Genomic DNA, 22,011 nt, shown 5'->3' with positions numbered 1-22,011 from the left:
AATGGTCAGTACTTTTGGGACATGTACTTGATGACCTATTACTAAATGTGGAAACAGAACCTCAATATGTGGCTGCGTTTAAAAGTTACTCGGGTTTAATTATTTGACCTTTGACCTCGATGGTCAGTACTTTTGTTACATGTAGTAGTTGATGACCCATTACTAAATATGGAAACAGCACCTCAATATATGGATCCGTTTACGAGTTATTAAGGTTTAAATATTTGACATTTGACCACGATGATTAGTAATTTTGGGACATGTAGTAGTTGACGATCTTTTATTAACGAGGAAGGTCCATAAACCGTGAGAGTTGAATTTTGATGAAAATTAGTGACAAGATTCAGTTCGAGTTGCTAAGTAACGTAGTAATAGTCACTCGATGCGCAAATGCTTCGTTGAGCTGCTACACCGACGCCATCTTGAAATCCTATAGGCAATGTCCAAGAATACCCTTTTAGCACAAAAATGAAAACGCTTTTGATATATCTGACTTCAGTATTGTAAACCAAGGTAGATCATCTATATGTGAGAGTACTTCCAGTGCATGACCGCCATCTTGAAAGGCGCCATATTGAATCGTCGTCAAATATGATAAATGGCAAGGGGGTCATGTGGGGTATCAAATAGCACTGGAATTTACTCCTGAATTCATTTCCGTAACCAAAATTTAGATATATGTTTTACTTCAGAGTTAAGAGCTCCCTCGCTCACAGGAACATACAAAAACTGAGCAAGTGATATTTGTGATATGAAATGCGGTCCTGCAAACACTTGCATGATTTTAACTAATGCAATAGTAGTTATTTGATCTACAATAGCTACTATATAAATCAGATCTTGAGACTAGTGAGAGATATCGTTAATTAAATTAAAATACCTGTAGTGAAAAATGGAATAGCAGCACTGTAACAAATTATACCTATTTCAAAATCGCTATATATATGAGTCTCTGTGTGTTGCGATTATGCATAGCATTTAAATGCTGTAATACAAGTTAGGTGCAATGGCACATATGACTTTACAAAAATATGTCTTGATATTATTAGAAAATTGATAGAAAAATAACTGAAAAATTATTAGAAAAATAATATAAACTGGTGCACATAAGCAAATAATAACCTACTAAGCTTTTGACCTTCAGTTGTGATAACGGAGATTCAAAACGAAGTGATTAGCACACAGCATCATGGAGCAGTGCAAACACTTAACAAATGCACTTTCGTCACAATCTTCATGATCACAGACACTATTTTCTACTACTCTTCAGAACATTTGTAAATGAACCAACTATTGCTCCTGTTACGTAATCACATTTCTGCCATGCATATGCAAGCATGTCTTTTAGGACGCGCACAAAATTGATGATACACAACAGAATGCATTTTCTTTATGAAAATTCTGCCATATAACTTGTACATCGAACAAGTAAACACCTGCTACAATCAGTTATTTATCACAGTTTTGATATGAAAACTAATCTTGCCCTTATTATAAGCAAGTGTTTTATCGTTCAAGGTGGAAAAATGCAGATATTTAATTATTTTATATTGAAGGGAAAAGGAAGAAAGAGGCTTGTAAGTTGGAATTGAATCTTGTAATAATCTTTACTGCCACATATTCTTAGCAGGTGTGCGTGCATTCTCTTATCACTAATAGCAGAACAGACACAAGAAAAGTGAATTCTAAGTTTCCAGGTATATCTTCTAAGAATTGGCTGTGAACTGATAATTTAAATCTCCTTCATTGTTCAATGTGGCAGCAATAAATCGATTGTATTTAGAGAAACTGTCAATAAATACATTAAAGTATTTTAACTTCGTAATATGCACGGTAAATTATAGGTCGTCAAATATGAGTATTGGAAAGGAACGCAATATTCTGCAACAATGATGGTCTTTGCGTAAGGTTTCTAGATTGGAGAATGAAACTTAACACAATATAATGGACCACGTAAAATTGCCTAAAAGAGATTTTTGGTTTGATACAATTCAACGTCCCACACGCCTGCTACGCTAAAGGAGACGTGGACCTACTGATTATAGTGGAATCCGAACCATTTTGGTCGTTCAACTAATATGCACCAGTTTATATAATTTTTCTAATATATATCCGAACAATCCCTTTGGTATTCTCTGCTTGTCAGTACTATTAGGCCTGTGTTTCATCGACCAACAGTCTATTCCATCGCACTTTGAAATAGGTATAACTTGTAGCAGGCTGATATTCCATTTTTCACTACAGAAATTTCAATTTAATTAAGGATTTATCTTACTAGTCTCAAGATCTGATTGGTATAGTGGCTATTGTACTGTATTAACTACTGCATTAGTTAAAATCATGTAAGTGCTCGCACGACCGTGTTTCATGACACAAGTTTAACTCGCACAGTTTTTATATGTTCCTGTGGGTAAAAGACCTCTTAACTCTCAAGTGAAAATAGATACGTAAACTTTGGTTACGGAAATGGATTCAGGAGTAAATTCCAGTGCTATTTGATACCCCACATGACCCCCTTGCCATTTATCATATTTGACGGCGATTTAATATGGCGCCTTTCAAGATGGCGATCATGCACTGGAAGTACTCTCGCATATAGATGATCTACCTTGGTTTACAATACTGAAGTCAGATATATCAAAAGCGTTTTCATTTTTGTGCTAAAAGGGTATTCTTGGACATTGGACAGGATTTCAAGATGGCGTCGGTGTAGCAGCTCAACGAAGCATTTGCGCATCGAGTGACTATTACTACGTTAATTAGCAACTCGAACTGAATCTTGTCACAAATTTTCATCGAAATTCAACTCTCACGGTTTATGGACCTTCCTCGTAAGTGTGGAAAGGACATCTCCTTACTTCTCACTGTTTACCAGTTATTAGGGTTTAGATATTTGTTCTTTGACCTCGATGGTCAGTACTTTTGGGCATGTAGTAGTTGATGACTTATTACTAAATGTTGAAACAGTACCTCAATACGTTGCTTCGTTTACAAGTTACTCAGGTTTAAATATTTGACCTTTGACCTGGATGGTCAGTAGTTTTGGGACATGTAGTAGTTGATGATCTATTATTAAATGTGGAAACATCGCCTCAATACGTTGCTCCGTTTACGAGTTAATTGTCCTTTGACCTCGATGGTCACTACTTTTGAGAGATGTAGTTTTGATGACCTATTACTAAATGTGGAAAGGGCACCTCAATACAGCGGTTGTTCAGCCTATGTTTGGCCGATTTCGTTCCTTCCTCCTGCCTGGAAGAATGGACTCACCCGACCTGACTAGTGGCGTTCTGGAGTGTTGTGCAGTGGCTTCCTGAGAACGGAGTTTTTTTCAGCGCGGACGACAATAACGCACAAAACAGGACCATTGTTGTGAGTGTTGTATTAAATTTGTTTCCAAGTGTGTGGGTCTCCGCTCTGTGACCAAAATGCCGCCCAAGCTAATTCGGTTTTGGGAAGGCTATGTTGCAGCTCTTTATGACGCCCACTTCAGTATTTCTGTCATTAGAAAATAGTGCAAGAAGAATGGTTGCAACATCAGTTTAAGTGGAATAAAAAATGTTATTAAAAAGTACAAGGGCAACGAAGCTCCACCCTTTGGATCAACAACGAAGCCTAGGAAGCTGGAATGCACCAAGGCCACCTCCACCATGCAGAGGAAACTTCGCAAAATGTCAATGCAAGAAAATCCGCCAACACAAAGGTGTATGGCTAATCGTCTTGACATTTCTTTGGGGACTGTGAGCCGGACGTTACACCATCAACTCAAGCTGGAGAAAGGTCATGAAAGTTCGCGGCCATCTTCTCACGGATGCCCACCAAAAGGAACGAAAGTGTAACGCCCGGAAGCTGTACGAACGGCATCTGGCAAAACAAAGGTGGATGTACGTCGTAAAGCTCGATGAAGCATGGATTTACCTTTCTGATTGCGGCAAACCGAGAACCATCATGTACCGAGAGAAAGGCGGCAGGAACTTCAGAAGGTGGGTCCGTGTCTGTAAAGAATCCTTCCCAAAAGGGTTCGTGGTCGTTACTGACTACTGTTACCGAGGTAAACTGAAGATTCGTAGGGTGGTGAAGAACTGCAAAATAAATTCGCAGTATTTTCAGGAGCAGATCATGCGGCCGATCTACGAGCATGAGATTCCAAAATTTATATGGAAATGACGCCAATCTGGTGCGCATTCACATGGACAAGGCCTCATCACATACCTCACGATCGTCCCTCGCATTCTACAGGGAGATGGAGGAGGCAAGTGGTATACAGGTGATACCTTTCATTGAGGTACCTGTTAAACCTCCAGATGCAAGTCCTATGCACTATTGTGGATTTGGATTGCTGAAATGGGGAAACGGCGTGTGACAACTGTGGAAGGACTTTGGAAAGCTGTGCAAAGGGAATGGGACAAGATTCCCCTCCCAGTTCTTCAGAGAAGCCTATTACAGTGGAAATTACGCTGTCGGGCTATTGTTAGGAACCAAGGGAAACACATCGAGCACTTACGGACCTGGCGCCATGGATTCTTCTAAATTTTTAGCAAAGTCGAAATTGGCCAAGTGTGGACTGAACAACCTCTGTATGTGACTCCGTTTACGAGTTATTCGACTTTTGACCTCGATGGTCAGTACTTTTGCGACATGTAGTACTAGATGAATTCTTGTGTAATTTCTTCTATTTGTTCATATTCTCTGCTGTATTAAATAGGGGTGTGTAATATATGTTCATAGTCTTATATAATCTGTGCGATGTTAAATAGTGGTTAAAAAAAGGCCATACTCTTTTATCAGCTCTGCTATGTTACAAATGCTGTGTAATCTCTGCTGTGTTAAAATAGGGGTTGATAAAAGGGAACGAGTACACCCCCATTATTCTCTGTTACGTTGGTAGTCTTTGTTATGTTACATAGGAGTGCTGTTTGTATCTCTGAGTTCATTGTCTCACTTAATTTTTGCTATGTTAAAATAGGGGTTGATAAAAGTGGTCATAAAAGAGAACGAGTACACTCCTATACTATGTTAAAGAATTGTTAAAAAGTTGGTCGTAGGGGTTGCGAAATGTGTTCGTAGTCTTATGTAATTTCTGTTATGTTAAAATAGGGGTTAGAAAATGTGTTCGTAGTCTTATGTTACATAGGAGATTGAAGATGTGTTCATAGTCTTTTATTAGCTCTGATATGTTCGTAGTCTGCTATGTTAAATATGCAGTTGGAAAATGTGTTCATAGTCTTATGTAATATGTACTATGTTAAATAGTGGTTGAAAGAAGCCATATTCTTTTATCAGTTCTGCTACATGTTCGTAGTCTGCTATGTTAAAATAGGGGTTGAAAAAGTGCTCATAAAAGAGAACGAGTACACCCTCATAAAAGAGAACGAGTTTTCGGGGTTTTCCATGGTTGGACGGTATGTGGGTCATGGCGTATCGTGCAACAGTGGAAAATTGAGTCGTTGCTATCGGGAGGCCCTGAAAAAAAGGGCGATTTTTAGGATAGTGTGAGTCAGGTGTCGCCCATCTACTGTGGTTTCTCGTTTCCTTTTATGGGTAAGAACTTGTCATAATATTAAACTGTCATCTTGTCTTGAAGTCGTATGAAAGAGAATAGAGCGCTGTCCTCAAACATATAATGTTATGAAGACTCATCAAAGAGGATAAAACAGGTCAAACCCTCTCAAATTCACATTTTTGATAATCTTTTATCCATAAAAGGGAACGAGTTGGACCACCCACACTTACTGAAGTATATGCTTCGGTCTTATACTATCATGCCAGGATTCTAATTTTGACAATTCTGAAAATTTAAGAAGTGGCTCTGCTACAACCATAACTGCTACACCAGATATCATACCTGCAATACCTGTTGCAACTGCTTGTTCTTTTGCAGACCAATTAGAAAAATTTTTAATATCTTTTAACTTATCCTGAATAACTCCTTTTGGTCTGCCAAAATTTAGAGGGTGTCCTAGAATTCCTTAGGTCAGTGACCTTTGGGAAGGACCCTGAGTCTGAAGCAGGGGTTACAAAAAATGTGTGCTTAATAATCAGTTACAAAGTGTCTCGTAATACTATGCCTATCTCCGTGACCAATTTCCGGGCGTTTTGAACTGGATCACGGTGGATCAGTTTGTTAAGATGATCCTCATTAAAGTCGAATGGAAAAGCAAAAAGCATAGGGGATTGTTCAGGTCAATATTTCGACTTTAGAACCTGTCAAACAATATCCAGGTAGTCTTTGAAATATCCTCTTACATATTGCACAGATATGCTTGTATGCAAATGAAATGAAATGAAGTCTTTGAGTTTTACGTCCCACGATTATGTCGGTTAGGCTAAAGGAGACGGTGATTATGAGAAATGAGTGAAATGTTGGAATGAAGAAGAAAGTGGGAGGAAACGGGAGAACCCCGAGAAAACCCACGCATACGGTGTTTGTCCACCACAAAGTTCACTTGGCGGGAGCAAGGTTTGAACCCGGGACCCCATGCATCAGAGGTGAACGCTCTACCACTGAGCCACCGCGGCCCCAGATATGCTTGTATGCCTCTGTGTCACTAGAACCTTTATTGAACTCGTATATTAGAACATGTCGAAATTGACCTTGCTTTTCAACTTGACACTCCATAGTTTATACTCTGAAAAAGAAAAATTGATCAGCCCGCAGCAAACCCGCAACTAGTACCACACATTACTGGTAGGCAGTGGCGTATTTGCGATTTTGTTTCGGGAGGGGCTTTGCTAACTTTCGGGAGAAGGGGCTTTGCCTGAAAATGTGAAAATTCTGTAAGATATTTCATATACATTACTATAGTAAGTAAGTTTTCTGGGGGGCTTAAGCCCGGAAGCCCCCCCATAAATACGCCACTGCTGGTAGGTATGCTATAATTTGGCATATTCTACACCAATGCAATGCCATCATTACTGACGTCTGGCAAACATATCTTGAAAATGAATGCATAAGGTAATGAATCTACCCACTATATTATTTTTATTTCAATTTCGAGACAGTTTACAACATTAATAAAATTTTGCATTTCAGTTATAGAAACTTGTCAGTGTCTAATAATTTGGTTCAAGTTGGGCAACACATTGAAACGTTTGATTAATACATATTAAACAAAATTTCTTCAAGTTTAGTGAAATGTAAAGATTAAATTAATATGACTCTGAGAATCGAAAGTTCGGTGCATTGCATCAATATTACAGGACTCATTAGTTCTGAACAGTAAACGTGGGCACGGTGGCTCACTGGTAAAGAGCTTCCTCTGGTGCACAGTGCACCTGGTCCGATCTCTGGACCAGTAAATTTGTGATGGACAACATCGTGTTTGTGGGTTTTCTATGGGTACTCCGTTTCCTCCCACTTTCTCATTTCGCCAATTCTTCCATTATCATTCACTTGCCTTAATCATTGCCTCCCTTAGCCTCAAGGGTGTAATCGTTAATCCGGAAGATTTCATTTTCATTTTTTAACACTAAATAATTCTAGGGATATTAAACTCCTGAATTGAATAGATTCATAGATTCAAGGAAAGTCAAAGGTGATAATACTTCTGGAATATAATGAAGTTGAATTAAACTATACCAGAAGCATTTCTATCATCCTCTAGCGTACACATTGTCAATACATCGACATATTATCATTGCTAGAAATACCATTTACATTTATATATCTATATCTTTCTATCTACAGTGGTAGAGCGTTCACCTCTGGTGCTTGGGGTCCCGGGTTCGATCCCAGCCCCCGCCAAGTGAACTTTGTGGTGGACAAACACCGTGCTCGTGGGTTTTCTCGGGGTACTCACGTTTCCTCCCACTTTCTTCATTCCACCATTTCACTCATCTCTCATTATCACCGTCTCCTTTAGCCTAACCGGCATAACCGTGGGACGTAAAACTCAAAGATTTCATTTCATTTTTTCTTTCTATCTATACACAAAAATATATATACAAAATTATTTCCTATCACCTTAAATACTAGACTTTAACAGCGACTATTTCTTTTCTTTCTTTCTTTCTTTCTTTCTTTCTTTCTTTCTTTCTTTCTTTCTTTCTTGTTTTCTTTCTTTTTCTTTTCTTTTTTTTTAAATACTTATAGGAAACTATACCCTTGATGCTTAAAACGTAGTGCTGCATTTTAAATGAGCGAAGAGAGGAAAGTTGCATAGTGACCAGAGAAAGCAGATCAATTGAATAACGAAGTTTAATGTCGGTTTTCTGCAAGCACCATCCAGCCTTGAATCCAGTGCAGAGACTATCATTCAAGCTCAAATCAACCGGCATAATATGTGCTATTTCCCACCGCACTATCTCGCCTTCAAAAGAACTAGATTACAGGACAACAATTATTGTATTAACGTGGGCTCCAAGGCATGATCGAGCCTTGAGTCCGCTGTAGGTAGTATCATTCAAGTCCAAATCAACCGGCATAATATATATTATTTCCCACCGCACTATCTCGCCTCCAAAAGAACTCGATTACAGGAGAATAATTACTATATTAACATGGGTTCAAAAGCACGATCGAGACTTGAATCCACTGTAGATAGTATCATTCAAGGCCAAATCAACCTGCAAAGTATATGCTATTTCCCACCGCACTATTTCGCCTCCAAAAGAACTCGATTACAGGAGAATAATTACTATGTTAACGTGGGTTCCAAAGCATGATCGAACCTTGAATCCAGTGCAGAAACTTCATTCAAGTTGAAATCACCCGCTATAATATATACTCTTTCCCACCGCACTATCTCGCCTGCAAAAGGCACTACATTACAGAACAAGCGTTACTGTATTAACGTGGGCTCCAAAGCATGATCGAGCTTTGAATCCAGTGCTGAAACTATCATCCAAGCTCAAATTAACCGGCATTCTCACCGCACCATCTCGTCTCCAAAGGAAGTAGATTGAAGGACCACGTCATCAATTGTGGCTAGTTCATTTTCTTTACGCGTACAGAAAACAAATTCCACTGAATGCGTACTCCATGAGCGATGTAACTAGGGGGAGAAAGGGACTTTGTCCCGGGCACAGGATTGAGGGGGCGCAAAACTGGGCAAATATTTATTTTTCGCTAAAAGACAATTGAAAAGGAATTCCCGTTCTGCCTAATCTTTGTAGACAGTTGATTTTTTGCGGGGTGGAATTTTTTTAGGGAAATACGGCACCGGAATGCTTGACTCCTAGCATGTTTTTATGCAGATCTGAAATCGTGTAGATATATAATGGCTGTAATAACGAGGACGGGGACAAAATCCAAAGAAAATTCTGACAAGGCGGACAGAATCCAAGGGACAGAATCATACGAGTATATATTCCATGTACCAGTGCACACCCTATATAATTATTTTTTCCTTCAATTATCAGATATTCTAAAATGTTATCTGTATTTTTTCGATATACTAAAATAACTTTTTCTTTCCTTGAAAATACTGAAAACCCAATAAAACGTAAAAATGATAATAAAAGGCAGATGGACTTTAATTCCTTTCATATACTCATATGAAAGTTCTAGATACTCCTAAGTACTATAGACTTAATATATTTGGAATACTTTCAGCACATTACTGTAAGATCATTCTTTTCAGTTACGAAAAGTAACTGTGATTTTTTATTTTTTTTTAATGTTCATCCTTATGAGGTAGCATATAGGACCTAGCAGTCTTTTAGTTTGACTTTGTGTAAATATTTATTTTAATTCTGAAATGCTGATAACATATACATATAACATATAACATTTTAGATACATGACAGTTGAAGAAAAAAATAATCATTTTTTTATTAGGTTGCGCCTGTGATTATGTCCTTTGCAGAATTTTCTTTGAGTTTTGTCCTCTTGGATTTTGTCCTGCATTCGTAATAATATGTTGAGAAAATCTGCAAGTTGCAAGACGCCATTCTCTCCCTCCCAGGCACGGACTGGGGGTATAGGGCCCCGGCAGGAGTTACACTTAGATGGCCCCACCTTCTCTGCTCATGTAGCATGTAGGAGCATTCATGGGGCCCCAATATACATTTAGACAATATGATACTGGGGTCCCATTCTTTATATTGTTGAAATATGTTCTTACTAGATCACAAACAAAGGGTCGCAAACTGGAACTAATAATACTGTTAGTTTCATTCCAATAATGGAACGCCAAGACTATATTTAATGCTGGGGGCCACCGAACTCTGGGAACGGAACAAATTACAAGGAGTACCTATGCTCCAACACAGCAGACATGTTTTATCTTACTTTCCATGTTATTCAATATTCATTATTTTTTTATATATTTTTTGAGAGGGGTCCCGACAGGCATCCTTGCCCTCCTGCCCTGGCCAGTCTAGTGATGGGTAAATTCCAGGGAAGATTCCCTGGAATATTCCCAAAATGGGAATTTATCCGGGAATTTATGTACAATCAGAAAGAAAATTGCATTCTATTACTATATTATGATTTCAAAGTTGAATTAGTTTTTATATCACAGCATATTATTACTGTTGTCCACAGAGGATTCTTTAAAATGTATATTCTGAACGGTACTATGCTACTTTATTAACACTTTATTATATTTAGAGAATACGCTTAAATGTATATTTATTTACAATATGTTCTATCAATTAAATATGTGTGAAAAAATTATATAGTAATAGTTTAAATTTATATGTTAGTGGATTTGCTCAATTTGACTCTATTACTGACATTATAAACACATTAAATTTATAAATGTTATAAACCAATTAGATTGGGTAAATGCTAGAAGATACATGTCTCACCAATTTATCAACATTTGCGCATACATATTTATGTTCACAAAATTTGCCAGATACTTATCTTTATATTTTGGCACGTAACATTGCCATACAGGACCTTTCATTCTATCTATTTCTCGAAATTCTATACGTTATTTCACATGTAAAAGAAGTCCGAGTACGTTTTCAGAAATTCGAGTCAGAGAGAGGAGACAGAGCGACGTCTATTACTAATGATGGTTCAGGGTTTATTAATAGCACTTCATCTCTGTTTCTACTTAATTCTAAATCACTTTACAAAATGGTTCCTTTTCATCATTTGTAAATTAGTGCTTTGCTAATTTTGGCTGTTCTTTAGCATTGGGGGCCAGCTTTTGCACCTACTTTTTTGCGATATTCTATTTCGATGCGATTGTTTTATGGTTTCATACGTTAAATTACGTTACCAACATTAAATTCAGACAGCATTGCAGAGCAAGCGTTAGCGAATGAAGGTGGGTTAGAGCCCCGCATGGCACGTTGTTTTAAATCTTCGTTACCAACAATTCACTTTCTTTTCTCACATAAATCACATCCACTTACCTTTCCGTTTTGTATAAATCCCCTACTGCCCCAAAGAAATGTGTTCGATACTTTCTTGACTACTTGAACATCACTATCAACTCATTTCTTCCGTAAATCATCCTACTTTTTGCTAGTTTTGGCCCCCCAATACTAAACAGTTACCTTACTTTTTAGTGCAATTGGAAATGGAACTTAAAAAATCATATTATTAGCTATATAAAGTACCGTCAAATAATTTTAAATTTTTTAACCTCCAAATTCTTTAAAACCTACAAGTAAATCATAACATATTAAAATAAAGTAATTAGTCGTATGGTTCTTATAATTTGGAAGATAAAGTAAAGAAATGGAAATAAATTCCTTCCCGGGAATTCATAACCCAGGAAAAAAAACGGGAATATTTCCATTTTTAAATTTCTTCCCACCGGGAATATTCCCACTGCCCATCACTAGGCCAGTCCGAAGCTGCTCCCTCCCCAATAAGTGCCCTTATCTTGCAAACTGCATATATTTTTATCTCACAAATGCGTTGGGTACCAAGAAAACCCCCCGATACCAAAAATGAAGCGTCTATCTCAAAAAATGGTAACTTCAACTATGCACAAAATCTGTTCAATTTTGAACTTTGGCGCTCGTAACTGGAACACACTTCCGATCAACGATTTCTCCGTTTACATAATTGTTTCATATGTAAAAATGAGTCGATTGAGCATAGCATCGATATGAAGTCAGAGTAACACTTCGAGACCTTCCCTAGTTAGTCTTTCACATCACAACTCCTTTTTCGGTATCACCTTATCAGCTAATTTGTCTTCTATACATAATTCATACATACTTCTATTTTCATATTTATATTATCAATGTAAATAACAGCAATACAAAATAGCAATATCACATATTGAAATACTTGTATGTTTTTCTAGAGTTCCAATCAAATCAAAAGGTCAGATAGAGTCATTGGGGGTGAAGTGGGTACGTTTCAAACATATTGCATCATATCTTGTGTATATTTGTATTCAACTGAAAACTTATTAGTAATTCGTATACTTTGAACTTTCTGCTAAAAAAATACTTGTAGAGTAATACAAAGATATCTTAAGATAAGACAGAGAAAAAACCAGAAATATTCACGTCTGAATTACTCACTTCACCCCGAATGTCGAGGTGAAGAGGGAAGGTGCATGGCGTGAAGTGGGTATAAAGATAGCTTTAAGTTTGTAATGAGAACTTTCCACCAGACGTTAGTTAGCTCAAGTAAAGATAGAAATCCTTAGGTCCAGTTTGAGTTAAGAACGAAATTCTATGGATAACAATGTGACAAATGCTATTAATTCTTCGAAAATAAATTGTAATGTTTTATCCACTACATAGGTGAAAAATGACACATTTTCTCGACACAATGTGAACTGGAGTTGTTTTTCCTTACACTAGCATAGCCGAAACAAAAGTTTATATTTTTCATATACAAAGCCCACATGCATCCTTCTCCACTGGAAACTGTAGGGTGAAATAGACAAGGGGTTAGTACGGAATAAAACAACAGTCAACATGTGCCACACTAACACGGCAACTTATTAGAAGTACCAACACAGTATTCATGATACCAAACACCGCATTCTTGGCAGTATATTCCAGTCGAGAAATTTGCTGGACGTCGCACTGGTGAAAGATTTTTCTGCAGAACCCGCATGTGTTCTATAGAAGTGTTCTCTGTACGCGAGGATTCATAGTAAAGTGACTTCCTCGAGTTTTTCCTGCTCAGTTTCATAATGTTATTGTCTAGACGTTCAGACTGAAGAAACATCCTAGATTTTGTCCCTCTTAATTTCGCAATATAGTCTAGAGATGTCAAAATCTTAGATTCCTACATTGCTTTCTTTCTCTTCTCCACTGAAAGTCTCTTGCGAGGTGAAGATAGAATCGTGCTCGTGCTCCTGTTGTTGGTGATAATTCTTGTCTGTCGAGCTCCTGAACAGCACTTACAGCTTCTTAATTACACGCATCCGTTGACTGAATTGTAAAAAGTTTATAATCGGATATGGCCAATCTCTTTAGTGGAAATCCGTTAGCAGCTGTCACAGCCTTTCCCCATATTTCATTTAGTAGGTGACCAAACTGAACTTTAGTTAATAATCTATTTGGATGTGAGAATAGCCACTGGTTGCATACTTGCTTAAAGAACACACTGAAATGTCGGAAGAAAGCCTTATACAAAGACTGCAATTCGTGAGTCGTGTGACATTTCTTGTTGATTGTAATATTAAGCACTTCCAATAACTTCGAATGAGCTGCAGGCCATCCATGACAAGTAAACAAGGTCCCTGTGGCTTTAGTTGAGTGAAGTGTTTCAGTCAATTCAGAGTTGTAGCCTCATTATCGTAACCGGAATCAGTCTTAACCACGTGCGAACCTGATGGTAAACCATCACGAAATTCGCTTCTCAACGTTTTCTCTTTGAATATAGCAAAGGGAGGAAGGAACATGTCCACAGTGCTGCAGCAAGCAATCACCGTCACGCTCCCACATCCTTAACCCTCCCCTCTCCCAGCCTAAGCCTGAGATTAAAAGCCTAAATAAATTCTAAATCGTGTTATATAATTATATATACACCAATGATAACTTACACATCACTATTGAAAACGAAAATTTTGTGTTTTAGTTACCTTGGAACAAATACGTGCCTTCTGACACGTCTCTTGTGCGTTGTTTCCGTCACTTACTCATGCAGTAGGTACCTCTTAAATGACTGCAGCGCTAACAGTGCCTGGTTCTCTCTTTCATGTCATTACAATGTTGCCAGATTTTCATAACTTTAGTATTATCCACTTCACCTTCAATGACTAATCGGGGATAAGGACTGTCTTATGCATTTTCTTGCACTGTTTGTTTAATGTATGGCCAAACATGTCTTGAGAATCTGAACTGTGGCACCTTTTACGTACTGTGAGCCTTAGCCTGTTGGAAATGAACTTTAAAAGTGTTTGATTAGGAAGAATATTACAGTATGCTTTACAATCGAGATATGTACAGTGAAATTGTAGAATTGTTTACTTACTATATTCTTGAATTATGTTAACTATAAATTTAGCCATAATTTCAGGAGAATTTGGCTGTTTTAGCCTTATACTATAAGTAATTTGGTTACTTTATGACTGCTCCTGTTGGTAACACTGACGATACAATCGACCGCGTGTTTAAACATACCAAAACAATGTCCTAATGGTTGTGATTCAAATCATAGTATTGAGTTGAGCACTTTCCGAAAATTAAATTGACACACCTCTTATTTTTTGTTATATGTTAACATGACTATTTTCTCTTTCTGCAGGAGGGCACAGTCTAACGAAAAGTCAAACATACGGCTACGTGAGCCAGCATCGTTGAGATCTTTAACTTGCACCGAAATACTTAATGATATGAAATCGATTACGAACTACCACCAACATATTGGAGAAATACGGGAATATTTCCAGCAGTTACCTGTTATTCTTCGTTCAGAGTTGCTGAAGATAGGATTACCGTTGTTTAGTGTATCGAATCCAGAAGATATGTTTACTACAGAACTAATATACCCACCTCAAGTATATCTGATCGAGGTATTAATGTCACAGGATATGAGGGAATTATTCTGCAAGAACACAAATTATCTTCCTATTCAACATTTAGAAAAGTTATTTGGTTTCCTTTCAAGAAATTCAAGGGATCTTAGGATTCTCGGATTGTCACATGAAAGACCGCGACTGAACCATGAAGAAATAAGTTGCAGTTTAGTAACTTCTGTAGGACTAATAGTAACTAGTAATGCATGTCTAACGTCTTTGACGATTTCACAAATGTGTAATGATGAGATTTTACGTTTGATAGGCAAAGCATGCTGCCAACTACAATATTTGGATGTTTCTCATTCTTGTGTTAGTGATAAAGGACTGTGTTACCTTACTCACGTTGTGGAATGTCGCGGAGAATCTCACTTTTCAGGTGCAGAAATTGCAGACAATGTTGCAATGATTTTCCCGGCAAATACACGTCACTATGTGAAACCTTGCCAATACTCAAAGAATCCAGATCATGTGTGTTCTTTCATACGATACGAGAACAAAGTTTGTGTCACATTAAAATATCTCAAGGTATTTGGTACCGATGTCACTGGTAAAGGTTTAGTACCGACAGTATTGCTTGTCAAAAATTTGCAAAAAATAGGCACTAAGTTAGATACCTTTTTCGATATTTTGTACAAAGAATACTATGCAAAACAACAAAGGTTCCCCACCCTGAAGTTATCCTATGTTTCTCTCTTGGAATTGACTTCAAACCGTTTAAAAACAATCACAACGTATTGTCAATCACTTAATGAACTAAAGGTTTTAAGAATAGCATGCTCAATGGCTGAATTAACCAGTCTTACTTCAGTCTCAATCCTGAATTTTCCAGACTTCACTTATCGACAAGATATAAGTGATTTTTCATCCTTATATAACCTTTTGGTGTCAGTTGGTCAGCATTTGCGCAAGTTGAAGGTAGTCTGCACTGGCATGGTAGAAGAAAATATAGGGCTTAGTTGTATCTTGAAATCTTGCCCGACTTTAGAAAAATTGGTTCTGCTGGCACCGACAATAACGTGGGGTCCTGAGATTAATCCTATAGTTATGAAACACTTAAAGGAAGCTACCTTAGGAGTTGAAGTGTCAGTAGTGGCTTCAAAAATGTTTCTTAAAAGTGCCATCTGTCTGGAGAAAGTAAAGTTTTTTAGTATCACTGCTGAAGATGATTTTCTTTTGAGTTTATGTGATGGTTCTATATCGAAACAGCTTAAGTATTGGGGGATTATGAGCGGAAACATTTTAACCAATCCCAGTCATGTGAGCAAATTTTGGTTGTCTAACCAACAAATACGGTCAATAGGTTATGTCAACTTCGAAGTTGACAAATTAGGTCTGGGACCAAATGTGGATGTTCAATTAAGGAAACGACCATAGAAACTGCATTTCTAATGCAACAAACTGCGGAAAGAAATAGAGATACTGATTTCTTTATTAACTTTGTATTCAACGTTAACATAAAAAAACTTCATTTTTCTAATACTTCAAAAGGTCTCGATACTTCATTGTGAAATGAAGTCTGTATTAATGTTCTGGCGTTGTCCAATTGTTGCTAGGAATGGAAATACTATGTACTGTAAAACCAATAATTAAATCGTAATGTAACTATGTTACTTTTATATTTATCGTCATGTTTCTAAGGTATCATGTATTTTTCACCCTTTCCTAAGAAGTATAACATTGAAGTTCTCTTTTTGATAGTTATTTCAGGAAAGAAAACAATTTTTGGTTTACATAAATAAATATATATATATACATAATAAATGAAAATAGTGTTTTATTATTGATTTCTATTCGTAGATACCATAACTTCCTCCATTTTATTAACTTTCGAAACCATATTATTTATTTCTATCTTAAACCTATCTCGAAACGAAGTACTGTACCTACCAGCAGAAGACTAATAAAAATGGCAAGACAGAATTAACAACACTACTCTCTGTTCTCTCTTTCTTCTAAACTGAAACAAACAAAGCTATTTGTATTCTTCAGCTATTCATAGATCTGATTGACTAATTGTGCTCAGCGCCGTAACTTAGATTTTTTCTGGAATGCAAGCATTAAAATGTGTATTTGGGCACCCTAGAAAAAGTTGTTTTCTAATTCTTGGACCCCCTCTCTCCATCTTTCTCTTACTATTTATGGGCCCTCCCGCATGGCAAGGTCTGCGGGGCCATTAGTTATGCCCCTGGGCCCGTTCTATACATGACAATATAGCTAAGGGGACAATATTGAAAAATCTCAAAGCCATACGAATAAATATTATTTCCAGGGCCCCTAATAGTAGACATTTTTTACTGAAATGGGTCCATGATTCATTTTTGTTTTATTTACCTTTTGTGTACTGTATTGTATATGTAATGTAGTGAACCTGTTTGATGGTTCATTTATAATTCCATGTTCGTATCGAATATGGAGTAAGAAAATTTTGACTTAAAATGGGCCTCCCTCGAACGGCGGGAGCTTCCCTGGGGGGGGGGGTGGCAGTCCCCCGCACAAGTTACTGCCCTAATGGTTCTTCCCTTCCGTGCTTCCAAAAGGAGAGACAAATTATAGTCTGCATTGTTATTCTCGACGAATCTAGATTTTGTAAAAAACATGCAACAGTAAAGTGGGAGTGCTTTGTAAAATAATTACGTTATTAAATTTCACTGAGCAACCAATTAGTATACTCTACTGATCAATACATTTAGCACAAGCATCTTTCATTAGTACATAAAAAGCCCTTCTTTTTCACTATGGACTCGCGGAACTAGGGGGAACACGTATCTATATACATACTTGAAGTCAAGTCACGAGGAATCGTTCATGATATTAATTTAATAGAAGCACTTGCAAAAGGGCAACTTATAAGATTAATATGGCGTTGGACTACCTTCAGCCTTCAGAACAGCTCTGATGAAATGCAGTCACAGAGATCGTGGATGGTAACTAGTGGAATATCACACTATTTCTTATGCAATACATCATTCAGTTTTGTGAGAGAGGATCAAGGTGGAAATCTACGCTTTATTTGTGCTTCCGAACGAACCAGGGATGTTAAATTATGTTAAAATTCAGAGATTGTGCGGGCCAGGGCAGCTCAACTTATAGTGCACAGGGATTCCTTTCTATAACCAACATGGGCTTCTGTCCACAGCATGACCTACAGAGAGTGCGTCAGTGGAAACTTGACCCGTGACCTACTGACTCACCACACAACGTGACACACGACCCCTTGGATCCACGATCAACCGTGACACACTACCCACCGTGACTCATTCTGACCCACCACCCACCAAAACCCATCGTCATCAACTCTGATTCATGATCCACACCCTCCTCCTCCGACTAAAGAGTTTACACTTGTAATTATCATTAGGCTGTGAAATTATCATTAATCGGAGTTTGAATGTCTACGGTCAATCGCTCAAGCACCGCTCTGTTACAATACCAGGGATCTGACCTTTATGATATAAAATGGTAAAGTGTTGGTCATATTACAATAAATTTCAATTTAATTATCATATATAATTATTTCCTTGATGAATTACAGATACTTTTCAGAGGAAAATGGGATGAAACTAAAAAGTCTAAAATCAAGTTAAAGTAGAACAACCTAAAGGAAAAAAGTGTAAAATTCAACTGTGTCTCGAAAGTCAAATAGTAAGTCTTATTGCTATTATTACAATTACAAATATCAGTATCCAAAATTGTATGAAGGTTTTTTCTCCTCTTAGAGATACTCATCTCAGGTAAGTAAATAGAAATAAATGAGAAAGGAAGAAAATGTACATCTTGAAAGTAAAACGTAGACAAATTCAGCAGTGTTCAGAAGATACTGTCTACAATGCACTGAGCAGACTGGGTCGGTGGGTCAGAGTTGGTCATGGTTGGTGGTGGATCGCAGTGGGTCCCGTCCTGTTGACCCACTGACCCACTCCACCCCTGATGGCCTAGAGCCGTCCCTAGAGATTGTCTTATTTGAAGACTAGGGTAAAAAGGAGGTAAGTCAGTTTTTCATAATTTTACACAATTGTCGTGTTTTCCACCGACTGACCTACTTCTTCCCCTGTAGGCAAACTTTTTAGTATTAAATTTCTTAGTGACTAACCTTCTTCTTACTGTGGAATTTAGTCCATGCAAACTACACCTTTCAGGCTACATTATTCTGTTGTTAACTCATTTTCGACTGTTTCTTCACTTACCTTCTTTTCCCCCTGTGGTCTTCATTTGTCTTCTAACATTGCCTATGTATTGTGGGATGATTCGCACCTTATTTCATCTCATCCCTGAGGAATAGTACAGGAAACTGCTAGGAATAGTGTAGTTTAGTAACAAATTTTTTATTACCGTTCATGTTCTACATCTTAACATTCTTCTTGGGGGGGGGGGCGCGCTGGCTCAGTGGTAGAGCGTTCACCTCCAGTGCTTGGGGTCCCTGGTTCGATCCCAGCTCGCGCTGTGTGGACTTTGTGGTGGACAAACACCGTGCTCGTGGGTTTTCTCGGGGTTCTCCCGTTTCCTCCCACTTTCTTCATTCCACCATTTCACTCATCTCTCATTATCACCGTCTCCTTTAGCCTAGCCGGCATAACCGTGGGACGTAAAACTTAAAGATTTTATTTAACATTCTTCTTTACTATGAATATTGTACGGTTATGTCCTATCGTCTTACTACCTTAAATAAAGATCTTGACCATTGACCATCCATGTACCTTTATCTACCTGTTCCAACATCCCTACCTTAAAAGACGAAGTAATCCTTTAAAAGTTTTAGCTTTCGCCATACATTCGATGCTCTATAGAATTTTTCTTTGTAAATATCAAAGGTATTTTAGTCTTTAGATATTAATAATAAAAATATTTGAAAATTTTGCCCGATATAATTTATTTAAAAACAAGAGCGAATGTATCATACGCACTTTCGCACTATCTTAGTGATAGAAACATTTTGACAATATTAGACTTCCTATTTATCCTAGTAAGTGTCGAAAGTCGAAAGTTTTACAGAACGACTTTGTATTTAAACTTATCTTCTTAATTCAAGATTTATTTGTTTTTTAAATAATTTGAGTAATATTTGCTTCAAATAGTTTATATTTAATATTCAGTTCTAATTTTCCTTTTACAAAAGTTTTTAATACCTTGTTAATTGCCTTTAAAATTATAGTTCTTTATATCTCCCCCGTAAAAAGAGGTAATTTAGTAATATTAACGTTTTAAATGTTACTCAAAGTTTTTCACTAATACTTCTTTAGACTTTCATATTTATCAAAACAATTGTTTAGCCAATAAATATTTATAGAACTATCTGCAAGTAGTCTGAACGTTACTGTTATGAGAAATCAAACAACAATATAAATATATATTATCCGTTACTTAATGGTTCATATTTGTTCTTACACTGTACATAAATAATACTTTTTTCTCCAGCAGAAGCTATCAATTGCATCAGTTTGGTAATGAACGGTATTCATTTTAACGTACAAAAATTCATTTCTCCCGATTTTCTTAAAAAAAAAACTACGCATAATAATTCACCCTCAAACATGTCAGTTTGTTTATCTCAATGTAATGCATCGACTGATAAATGTCTTATCTTTTTTGAGAATTAATTAAAATGTTGGGTTATGCCTCATTAACCGTCCTATATACTGTCGCCTTGGTAGTGATACAATAAAAAGCTTGATAATGGTTTACTTCAGTATCATAATTAAAGTTTTGATGAGGTTATACTTCAGTGTCATAATAAACATCTTGATGAGAGTATACTTCAGTATCATAATAAAAAGCCTGATGAGAGTATACTTCAGCATCATAATAAAAAGCTTGATAATTGTATACTTCAGTATTATAATAAAAGCTTAATGAGTATATACTTCAGTATCATACTAAAAAGCTTGATAATTGTATACTTCAGTATTATAATAAAAGCTTGATGAGAGTATACTTCAGTATCATAATAAAAAGTTTGATAATTGTATACTTCAGTATAATAATAAAATCTTGATGAGTATATACCTCAATATCATAATAAAAAGCCTGATGAGAGTATACTTCAGTATCATAATAAAAAGTTTCATAATAGTATACTTCAGTATAATAATAAAAGCTTGATGGGAGTATACTTCAGTATCATAATAAAAAGCTTGATAATTGTATACTTCAGTATTATAATAAAAGTTTAATGAGTATATACTTCAGTATCATAATAAAAGCCTTGATGAGTATATACCTCAGTATCATAATAAAAAGCTTGATAATTGTATACTTCAGTATAATAATAATAAAAGCTTGATGAGAGTATACTTCAGTATCATAATAAGTTTGATAATTGTATACTTCAGTATAATAATAATAAAAGCTTGATGAGAGTATACTTCAGTATCATAATAAAAAGTTTGATAATTGTATACTTCAGTATCATAATAAAAGCCTTGATGAGTATATACCTCAGTATCATAATAAAAAGCTTGATAATTGTATACTTCAGTATAATAATAAAAGCTTGATGAAATTATACTTCAGTATCATAATAAAAAGTTTGATAATTGCATACTTCAGTATAATAATAAAAGCTTGATGAGAGTATACTTCAGTATCATAATAAAAAGTTTGATAATTGTATACTTCAGTATAATAATAAAAGCTTGATGAGAGTATACTTCAGTATCATAATAAAAAGTTTGATAATTGTATACTTCAGTATAATAATAAAAGCTTGATGAGAGTATACTTCAGTATCATACTAAAAAACTTAATGAGTATATATTTCAGTATCATAATAAAAGCCTTGATGAGTATATACCTCAGTGTCATAATAAAATGCCTGATGAGTGCATACTTCAGTATCATAATAAAAAGCTTGATAATTGTATACTTCAGTATAATAATAAAAGCTTGATGAGAGTATACTTCAGTATCATAATAAAAAGTTTGATAATTGTATACTTCAGTATAATAATAAAAGCTTGATGAGAGTATACTTCAGTATCATAATAAAAAGTTTGATAATTGTATACTTCAGTATAATAATAAAAGCTTGATGAGAGTATACTTCAGTATCATACTAAAAAACTTAATGAGTATATATTTCAGTATCATAATAAAAGCCTTGATGAGTATATACCTCAGTGTC

The 22,011-nt window shown here is 36.3% G+C and overlaps 1 protein-coding gene and 1 long non-coding RNA gene across 2 annotated transcripts in view; both read left to right on the top strand.

Moving 5' to 3' along the window:
• Nucleotides 1-16,648, top strand: part of LOC145666376 (uncharacterized) — a 29,142-nt gene extending 12,494 nt beyond the window's left edge. The window contains exon 2 of the mRNA XM_081733558.1: nucleotides 14,621-16,648. Coding sequence (XP_081589684.1) covers nucleotides 14,621-16,268 — 1,648 coding nt within the window. The 3' untranslated portion in view covers nucleotides 16,269-16,648. The remainder of the gene's footprint in view (nucleotides 1-14,620) is intronic.
• LOC145665690 (uncharacterized) overlaps nucleotides 1-22,011 on the top strand; it is a 99,835-nt gene that overhangs the window by 32,897 nt on the left and 44,927 nt on the right. The gene's annotated exons all lie outside the window — the stretch shown is intronic.

Source organism: Thermobia domestica, chromosome 12, assembly GCF_964235325.1.
Source record: "Thermobia domestica chromosome 12, izTheDome1.hap1.1, whole genome shotgun sequence".
NCBI lineage: Eukaryota > Metazoa > Arthropoda > Insecta > Zygentoma > Lepismatidae > Thermobia > Thermobia domestica.
This window is presented reverse-complemented; position numbering and strand designations above follow the sequence as displayed.